This window comes from Saimiri boliviensis, chromosome 4, assembly GCF_048565385.1.
Source record: "Saimiri boliviensis isolate mSaiBol1 chromosome 4, mSaiBol1.pri, whole genome shotgun sequence".
Taxonomy (NCBI): domain Eukaryota; kingdom Metazoa; phylum Chordata; class Mammalia; order Primates; family Cebidae; genus Saimiri; species Saimiri boliviensis.
In genome coordinates this window covers 151,658,787-151,669,452 of record NC_133452.1, presented here as the reverse complement: position 1 = coordinate 151,669,452, position 10,666 = coordinate 151,658,787, and the positions used below count along the sequence as shown (strand labels likewise).

The following is a 10,666-nucleotide window of genomic DNA, read 5'->3' as shown; positions in this document are numbered from 1 at the left end:
GTCTGCGGAGGCCGCCCGGGAGCCGCTTGGTCCCACTGAAAACGTTCTGCCGGCGAGTGCGGCTAGCGGTGGGGTTGGTTTCAAAGGCAGCGAAGAGCCCTCGCGTTGTCCTCCTCGGCTGGGATGGCGAAGACAGGGCTGGTGCGACTCACGCAGTCCGGTGCTCGGAAAACGGGTAACCGCGGGCCTGGGACGCTTCTCGCCGCCGTTTTTTGGCCCTGGGTTCCGCCGAGTGGATCCAGCTTGTAGGTGTTTGTAGATTCGGCGGCGTTCGCTCCGCACTTCGGAGGAGGTGGCGTTTCCTGGGAAGAGAGACACTTTAGCAGATCCTGCTGTCGTCGTCGATGACGAGGGCCACAGACCTCGACTCTAAAGAAATCTGCACAGAGGTGCCCGGCGCCCTCAGCCTGCCCCGGCCCCGCGGGCCCTGTGGAAGCGGCGCCCTTCCTGGTGCCGGGCTGGCCGCGGCAAATGCTGAGCAAACCTGAAAGAACGGCTTCGCCGTGCCCTAGAGAATGCACCTAGAGTTCTGTGGTACATACACAAACGTACACTATTTTTCCACGTGTATTTTATTTGTTGACAAACATGACGCTTTGTGATCGCCGTGTTTCTCTCCTCCTACCTACTACACGATACTAAATGATTCATCACTCGTTGAACAGATCAAGCTGTTTCACACCTGCCATGCATTTGTACCGACTTCGCTCCACTGCCGCAGTCCGCCAGGTAGAAGTCTTTTTTTTTGAGCCGGAGTCACCCAGGTTGGACTGCAGTGGCGCCATCTCGGCTCACTGCAACCTCCGCCTCCCAAGTTCAAGCGATTCTCCTGCCTCAGCCTCCTGAGTAGCTTGGATTACAGGCGCGTGCCACCACACCCGGCTAAGTTTTGTATTATTAATAGAGACAGGGTTTCACCATGTTGGTCAGGCTGGTCTCAAACTCCTGACCTCAAGTGATCCACCTGCCTCCCAAACTGCTCGGATTACAGGTGTGAGCGACCGTGCCCGGCCCAAAGTCCTTTAATACTTTAAAAATTCCCACTCAGGCGAACTTCAGGCGCCTTACCCCTAACCCCATCCCAGTCTGCCCATCTCTACTGTTCTCTTCCTTCTTTGCATGAGTTCCTATTGTGAGCTGCCCCTTGTTCACTGAGGTAATGTAGCCAAACAAGGTTAAAGAGCCTCCAGTAAAGCCATATCCTGGGGTAACGTCTTTATACAATAAATTACCTACTATAGAGAGTGATTTCATTTTCTACTGAAACTCATGCAAAAATTACAATTAAAAGGTTTTTACCCCTCGACTTCTACACCTTGCCTAAATAACAAAAATATAACCAGGATAACGGTATTTTTTAAGACAATCTAATTTACTAAATTTTTCCCTCTCAATAATCAACCACACACATCAAAGATATCTTACTTTTCAGTTCAAACCAAATAATATGCATTAACTTTACAGTCCTGTAACTTCTGAATGTGGGTGCTCTTGCTACTTCCAAACCCCCATCACTTATCAACAGGTTGGATTCCAGCTAGGGAATAAGAGGATATTTTTAGATTGTTCAATATTCAGCTCACCACCCATAAGACCATTTCTTCTCTGCGTGTGGCCTAGTTCTTAGATATAATTTCCTTCTTGCCCAGGATACTTAAGAAACAGTTTCATTTTCATGAGGGGCAAGGGCTTCAGGAAGAGTCGTTCCACAGGGTCCCTGGAAATGAAACCTGAAAGAGAAGAAGCAAATACAGCAGCTATGAACTACACGTTAGCAAAATAAATGCCCTGATCAGCAAGAAATCAGCAAGCACTGATTTCTTAAGTGATATCCAAAGTAAAACCCAAATTCTCATAAGTCCAGTAGTTTGAATTTTTATGCCCACTTCTTTCATCTAGTTTCTGACAACTCCATTTATAACGCTTCACTATGGACTGGCCTCTGTTACTATGGGAATTTTGAGAAGCAATTGTCTAGAATGTATGTGCCATAAAGAAGAATGTTATTTCAAGGCTTAAGAGACATGACTGCAAAGCGTATTTTGTTTTTTCAAATCCTGAGAACCTGTGCAAGTGAAGTGTATTTGGGGACTATACTGTCAAACTCATTGAAATGGTAAGTTTAGAATACACATATATATGTGTTACAGATGTATTATATATATATATATATATATGTTTTATGTATATATATGTGTTTGGCATGTATATATATACATACTTTTTTTCTGTGTATATACACACAGAGAAAAAATGTTTTTTGTGTGTATATGTATTTTGTGTTACATACACTCATATATATATATATATATATATATATATAAAACATTATAGCAGCATTCGCAGGTAGTACTGAGGACAAGAGAAAAAAATACTTGTGCACATCAGACCACCAGGATTTCAGCTGAGTCCACAAGCCTCTCAAACCATCCGTTTGATTTTCTGATGAGCCTCTGAGCTGTAGTTAGAAAGTAGAAAAAAGAGAAAGAAAAAAAAAGGAGAAAAAAGAAAAATCATGGACTTTTGTTTCCTCCAAGGAAAACCACTTTGGAAAGGGGGGGAAAAAACTATGAGTAAGAAGCAAAAGCAGGACTTTCTAGTGCATTATTAATAAGAAAACCAGTTGAGCACAATTAAAAATGGAAAAGGCATTTCCTCAATGCAATTCATTTATATTATTTATTCTTGACAGATTACAAATCGTGACTGCCTTAGCCCTCAAATGCTCTGTTCTGTCAACAGAGCGCCACTTAATGAACAGCCCAGACTACACGGTATCTCCAGTCCGTCTACCGCCCCCCACCTCCACCGCCACATGCTAAGCACTGACTTCCAGAAACCTCCTGGCCAGTATGTGGTTATCCAGGAATTACCGCCAGGCGTGGGGAGTGTTTAGGGAATTCCCAGATCCTCAGTTGCCACCTCTTCTCTTACTTAAGAAAGTGATTTCAAATGCCCCTTTCCACATTCACCCTTCTTCCACCTTACAAAAGCTGCACCCCTCACCCATCTCAAATTTTACAGTGATACCTCATCCCCAAGTGTGAAAACATATGGGGTGCCAAATAGAGGGGCATCTGGAATACCGGTGTAGCTCTGACACACTCACATGCAAGTACGGTGCTTTCATTCTTGCTTTCAATAAAGTTGAAAAAGGGTCCAAAAGTATTTTCAGTGAACAGATTGCTAAATATGATACAAAGTTACTCTGTTTATTTTAGCATATAACTTGGAAGGTGGTCCAAAATGGCAAGGCTATACCAACATTTCTTTCATGGCTGGGCACAGTGGCTCATGCCTGTAATCCCAGCACTTTGGGAGGCTGAGATGGGAGGATGGCTTGGGGCTAGGAGTTTGAGACCAGCCTGGGCAACAGAGCAAGATCCTGTCTCCACAAAAAGTAACAGTAAAAACAGCCATGCATGGTGACACGAGCCTGCAGTCTCAGCAACTCAGGAGGCTGAGGCGAGAGGATCACTTAAGCCAGGAGTTCGAAGCTGTGGTGAGCTATGATTACACCACTGTACTCCAGCCTGGGTGACAGAGGGAGCCCCCATCTCTTAAAAAAAAAAATAACTCCCTCATGCCCAGAGTTTAGGTGGCCCAGGTCTCTCAGTACTTACATCTATAAAAAGCAAACACTGGCGGGGCACAGTGGCTCACTCCTGTAATCCCAGCACTTTGGAAAGGCCAAGGCAGGTGGATCATGACGTCAAGAGATCAAGACCATCCTGACCAACATGGTGAAACCATCTCTACTAAAAATACAAAAATTACCTGGGTATTGTGGTGCACACCTGTAGTCCCAGCTATTCAGGAGGCTGAAGCAGAATTGCTGGAACTCAGGAGGTAGAGGTTGCAGTGAGCCGAGATCGTGCCACTGCACTCCAGCCTGGCAACAGAGCAAGACTCTGTCTCCAAAAAATAAAAGCAAACACTGAACATTCCAACTGACATTGAAAAAGGAAAACTTAGCTTTGCTGGTCAAAATCTGCCTAGCGATTCTTTGGATTGGAATGAAAGACATGGGTAAAGCCAGCTGTAAAGTTAAGAGGAAACAATGTTTTTTCCCCTTGGATAAGCTGCAAAGTGTCTTAATTCCATTCTTTGAGTGACTACTGCCTTTTGACTCACTGAAGAATTTTGTTCCTTAATATTATAAACTATCAGAAACTTTGCTATTAGAAATTATTACAGTAAAAAAATGAAATATTCCTCTAGCCTTGAGGATCTGTAAGTCACTTTGATACTGAGAAGCAGCCTAGATTTCCAACCCAGGTGTAGAGCTTCAGATAGGGGGTTTCTGGACACAACATTCCACATCTGTCTAAACTTTGTATCGCAGTTTCTGGGGAAATGGGATCCTGGCCTACTCTGCCAGCCAGATATGACGCTGACCCCTTTACACTGTACAGCCCTGCTAGTTGCTCGAGTTTCTCAAAAACAACTTCATGGCTGGGCGCGGTGGCTCACGCCTGTGATCCCAGCACTTTGGGAGGCCGAGGCGGGTGGATCACGAGGTCAAGAGATTAAGACCATCCTGGTCAACATGGTGAAGCCCCGTCTCTACTAAAAATACAAAAAATTAGCTGGGCATGGTGGCACGTGCCTGTAATCCCAGCTACTCAGGAGGCTGAGGCAGAATTGCCTGAACCCAGGAGGCGGAGGTTGCTGTGAGCCGAAATCGTGCCATTGCACTCCAGCCTGGTTAACAAGAGCGAAACTCCGTCTCAAAACAAAAACAAAAACAAAAACGACTTCATTTAAATTTCATTTATACTCTACCCTCCCTTAACTGCTTTAATACCTGTACCTTTTCCTTTGTTAGGAAACACACCTCTCAATTCTACTGAAGTGCATTAAAGTCAATAAACCTGATCTCGACAGAATAGTGGTTTGTTTATGGTGACTGTACGAGGACTGGGCTAGAGCAAGAGGAACTGTCTCCTTCCAATAGTATGTAACACTCAGCCATAGAGACATGGACCAATTCAAAGTTTATGTCCTATTCAGTTATTAAGAATGTATTGCCTGGCCGGGTGTGGTGGCTCATGGCTGTAATCCCAGCACTTTAGGAGGCTGAGGTAGGCAAATCACTTGAGGTCAGGAGTTTGAGACCAGCCTGGCCAACATAGTAAAACCCCATCTCTACTAAAAATACAAAAATTAGCTAGGCGTGATGGCACGTGCCTGTGACCCCAGCTGTTAGGGAGGCTAAGGCAGAAGAATTGTTTGAACCCAGGGAGCGGAGGTTGCAGTAAGCTGAGACCACACCATTCCACTCCACTCTGGGCGACAAGAGCAAAACTCCATCTCAAAAAGTAAATAAATAAAAAAGAACGTATTTCCAATAAAATTTTACTTGTTTGGAATTGTGAATCTAAACATACATATTTTGTTTTTACAATTATGCACTGCAGATTACCATAGTGATAATTCTGTCTAGAAAACTTTTTAATAAAACATTTTTTAACATTTAAAGCTCGCGTCCCCAAACTACAGCCTGCGGGCCGCATGCGGCCCCCTGAGGCCATTTATCCGGCTCCCCGCCGCACCTCTTTCATTGGTGGTCAGTGAGAGGAGCACAGTATGTGGCGGCCCTCCAACGGTCTGAAGGACAGCGAACTGGCCCCCTGTGTAAAAAGTTTGAGGACGCCTGATTTAAAGGAAGCTGAAAAAAATTAAATAATTCATGTGATATTTTGTTGCAGAAGTATAATAGGGCAGTCAGTAAAAGATTTTGTTTTTTTTGAAGACGAGAGTCTTGCTCTGTTGTCCAAGCTGGAGTACAGTGGTACGATCTCTGTTCACTGCAACCTCCGCCTCCCAGGCTCGACATTCTCCCACCTTAGCTTTCCAAGTCGCTGGGGTTACAGGTGTGGACTACCACACCTGGCTAATTTTTGTATTTTTAGTAAAGATGGGGTTTTGCCATATTGGCCAGGCTGGTCCCTAACTCCTGGCCTCAAGTGATCCTCCACCCCAGGCTCCCAAACTGCTGGGATTACAGTGTGAGGCATTGCACCTGGCCAGTAAAAGATTTTCATGCATAAAAATATATTACATTAGTATAAATTCTGTAGTAGTGATAGAATGGAACTACAAGTTCAAAGAGAAAAGAAAAAATGGTAAGTTTTCAGTTGTTAAGGGCTTGTATATTTATTTTATAAATGGATGGTGGTATGTACCAGATAGTTATAACATTCAGATTGGACTGGACACATTTAAAACCATGACATGGTAGTTTTTATTTTAAAATGTCAGCGTTTTGGCTGGGCATGATGGCTCATGCCTGTAATCCCAGCACTTTGGGAGGCCAAGTCGGGCAGATCACCTGAGGTCAAGAGTTTGAGACCAGCCAGGCCAACATGGAGAAACCCCGTCTCTGTTAAAAAGACAGAAAATATTAGCTGGATGTGGTGGTGCACGCCTGTAGTCCTAGCTACTCGGGAGGCTGAGGCAGGAGAATCACTTGACCCAGGGAGGCGGAGGTTGCAGTGAGCCGAAATTGTGCCACTCACTGCACTCCAGCCTGGGTGACAGAGCCAGACTCTGTCTCAAAAATAAATAAAATAAAATAAAAATAAATAAATAAATAAATGAATGTCAGTGTTTCCAATCCACTTGGAATCACATCTCCAACTATAATATTTTTGGTTTGAAAAACCTTAGATGTCAACTTTTAAAATGTGAAAGGCATATATGAGCAATGTTTGAAAACCTCTTTTCTAGCACACCCGTGCACTCTGCCCGCCCGCACCAGCTGCAGGACAACCAGGACTACAGTGTTAGTTCCAAAGCTGCTCACGCCACTTTTAGTGGTTAATGTAGTCATCTGGCTGAATTTAACATTATGTAATAAACTGCAAAAGCAGAGCTGTTAAAAGTTATTTCTAGGAAAACTAGTTGAATGTTTGGGAGAGACATGACATACTGAGTCACTAAATATAATTCTGTTAAATTAGGTATAGGTGTAAAAGAGGGGAAGACTGCTTCACATTTTTCTTTTCCTAAGATCTTGCTCTGCTTTAAAAGAAATTTTTAAAAAATCAGACAAATATCAAAAAGCAGAAATTGTAATCCAGTGTTTGCCAAGGTTTCTTGGTAAGAATCACCTGGGTCATTTGCTAACGAAACAGATAAACAGACATCTCCTCCTGAAAATTCTGATTCAGAAAGTCTAGGTAGGGGCCTTAGGATCTGATTTTCTTGGTTGTCTGTTTTGTTTTATAAAATAAGGGCTGGAGTCATTCGTACGTGCAGGGATATTTGGGGAACACGAGGAAGATTATGGATATGATATATGCAAGAAAGGTGAGCTTCAGCAGATCCCTACTTAAACAAAAGGCCTAGCCGGGCGCGGTGGCTCAAGCCTGTAATCCCAGCACTTTGGGAGGCTGAGGCGGGTGGATCACGAGGTCGAGAGATCGAGACCATCCCGGTCAACATGGTGAAACCCCGTCTCTACTAAAGATACAAAAAATTAGCTGGGCATGGTGGCACGTGCCTGTAATCCCAGCTACTCAGGAGGCTGAGGCAGGAGAATTGCCTGAGCCCAGGAGGCGGAGGTTGCGGTGAGCCGAGATCGCGCCATTGCACTCCAGCCTGGGTAACAAGAGCGAAACTCCGTCACAAAAAAAAAAAAAACAAAACAAAAAACAAAAAACAAAACAAAAGGCCTTTAGCTCTATCAGGCCAAGTACAGTGGCTCATGCCTGTAATCCCTGTACTTTGGGAGGCCGAGGCAGGTGGATCACTTGTGGCCAGGAGTTTGAGTCCTGTCCGACCAACATGGTGAAATCCTGTCTCTTCCAAAAATTAAAAACTTAAGCCAGGTTGGTAGTACACATCTGTAATTGAGGTGGGAGGACTACTTGAGTCCAGAAGGCAAAGATTCCAGAAAACCGAGATTGCACCACTGCACTCCAGCCTGGGTAACAGAGCTAGAGTCTGTCTCAAAAAAGAAAAAAGGAATTAAAAAAAAGAAAAAAGAAAATGATGGTACATTTATGCTTTCAGTCAAAATGTTTAAAGTATATCTGTGTCCTTTTCTATTGGTCTTGTTTTCAGTGGCTTTTTGAATGAACAGACCAGCTACGGCCTGACCACATGGACTAAGGGCTTCCTACCTGCCCTTGACAGCACAGCCAGGGAGAGCTGGACTTCTCCAATGAACATGGCCAACCAGAGTGCCAAAGAAGTGACCTCTTCGCACCCTAGATAAGTAACTACATAACCACAACAATCTACAGACATCTTTTCTACCTAAGAATTCCTTAGACTTCCAAACTCCGCCAGCAGATAACTTTCTTTGGGCGTCTTCCCTCCCCAGGGCCCCCAACTCCATGACTTTCCTGCTTGCATCTCCTGGGACTTCTCCTTCCTCACTCCACTCCAGCCACGCTGAGGGGCCTGTGCTCCAGGTGGCCCCAGTGTCTGGAAAGCTCTTATCCCAGATCACTTCTTCGGCTGCCTCCTTCACTTCCTTCAAGTCTTTGCTCAAATCACCTCTTAATGATGCTTGTTCTGTCTGCCCAACTCCCTCACACACTAATTTTGAGACGGTCTGGCCTGTCACCAGGCAGTGGTGCAGTGGCATACAACTCCATCTTCGCTTTGTGCGATCTCAGCACCTGCTGACGTGCTGCAGAATTTGCACCTTACGTGTTTGCCTCCGCTACTAGAATATAATCTTCCTTTGGTAGATTTTTGTTTTGCTTACTGATACATCCTATCCTAAGCACTTAGAACAGTGTCTGGTACATAGTGGATACTTACAAATATTTGTGGACTTTGATTAAATTCCAGTGTTTAGAGAAATTCAAAGATCAAGAGGGCACAACATGGTGGCTGCAGGGCACGGTGGGCCGAAGGTGCTTGGAAGGCCCTGCCCAGCAGCCCCCTGCAAGCGGCAGTCCCATTTTTGCCTCAGTGAATGTACAAATCCCTACAAGCCAAGGCCCCCTGGGGTTGAGTAACAGTCAAAACACCGAGGTTTAAATTAAAAAATGCCTAGGGTTTACTGGAATAGTCGGGGTTTATCAGAAATCACCCAATACAAGCATCAGGCATGGGGAAAATGATAAAACCAAAACTGGAGCTAACACCTTGAAAATATCAATACATTCCTGTGGGAGGAGAATTCTAGGCCTTTGTCTCTAGATTAGAACTGGGGCAAAGAATCTGAACAGCTTGTGCAAGGCCTGAGGTGTCTTGTGAGATCCAAATCCTTATTAAAATACAGGCAGATTCTAGCCTCCTATTCAGGTAACAAAGAAAATCAGGTCAAAAGTAATAGGGAACATCATTTCATCATTTTTTTTTTTCTCCTTAACCTAGAGCAGGGGTTAGAAAACGTCTTCTGTAAAGGGCCACACAAGACATATTTTAGGCTTTGCAGACCAGCCAGTCTCTGTTGGAACTATGCAGCTCTGCCATCCTAGTGTAAAAGCTGCCATGGTCGATACACAAACATATGGCCACAGTCGTGTTCTAGGAAAACCTTATTTACAGATACAGGTGGTGGGCAAGGGTAAGGTTTAACCAAAATCTGTTAAGCATGAGATATAAGAGAAAATTCTGCTCTTCTATCTGTGTTTTCCCTCCCCAGGGCCCCCAACTCCATGACTTGACTGCTTGCCTCTCCTGGGACTTCTCCTCCTTCACTCCACTCTCTGTGAGGAAGCTCTGTGTTTAAACAATCCTCTCAGCTGCTCCTGGGTTGGTTTCTGCCTTTGAAAAATTGAATAGAATGAGATGACTATCACCAGCATCTCTTCTAAACGTCAGCTTTGATGACACCGAGAAAAAAAGCACTGCTGACGTCATTGATCAGATGACAGCTCTTGTGATCACTCTGGTTGATAAGTATCTTGTTAAATTGATAATAGTTTCTAACCAGCAAGTAGCCTGTTTGTCAGAGACAATCGTACGTTTTCAAGACAATATGAAGCTGAAGAATTTTGGCTGAAGTAGCAGCCGAAGCAGTAGCAGACAAGGTTTTAGGAGGCTTGGCTTGTGCAATGATGTATGTTACATGCTAAGAATCTCTTCTGACCTGGCAGGAAAAATGACCAAGTTCAGTTTCTTTCATGTGAAGACACAGCCACCATAGGCAAGGGATGCCGGAACCCTGCTGGTCAGTCCATGGCATGGGAGGTGGGGGCCAACTCGAAACTTGGGTTGTGGAAATACTCCAGTTTTATTTTCTTCTTTTTCTCTATCTGCATTTTCTTGATTTTCTACAATGATGATTTGTTTTCATTCCTTATTTTTTTGAGACGGAATCTTGCTCTGTCACCCAGGCTGGAGTGCAGTGGTGCGATCTTGGCTTATTGTAACTTCTGCCTCCTCAGTTCAAGAGTTTCTCCTGCCTCGGTCTCCCAAGTAGTTGGGACTACAGGTGCCTGCCACCACCCCCAGCTAATTTTTGTATTTTTAGTAGAGACGGGGTTTCACCATGTTGGCCAGGATAGTCTTGATCTCTTGACCCCGTGATCCACCTGCCTCAGCCTCCCAAAGTGCTGGGATTACAGGTATGAGCCACTGCACCTGGTCCTTGTTTTAATTCTTTATAATCATTAGAGATGAGATGGAGATCAAATGACTGAAAATAAACCATATTAGAAGAACCAAACTGGAGACACAGCTCATGTCCTGCTTCTCA

General features: G+C 44.4%; 1 protein-coding gene across 10 annotated transcripts in view; it reads right to left on the bottom strand.

The window, feature by feature from the left end:
* Window positions 1-213: 213 nt before the first annotated feature.
* The window catches only part of SIRT5 (sirtuin 5), a 50,024-nt gene continuing 39,571 nt past the window's right edge, over window positions 214-10,666 (bottom strand). For 8 of the 10 annotated variants that reach the window (XM_039462578.2, XM_074398459.1, XM_010338036.3 and 5 more), the window contains one exon: window positions 555-1,730. In XM_039462578.2, coding sequence (XP_039318512.1) covers window positions 1,655-1,730 — 76 coding nt within the window. In that variant the 3' untranslated portion in view covers window positions 555-1,654. Of the gene's footprint in view, window positions 303-554; window positions 1,731-10,666 lie in introns of those variants that run through there. The other 2 variants (XR_012517445.1, XM_074398460.1) reach the window with 1 other exon arrangement.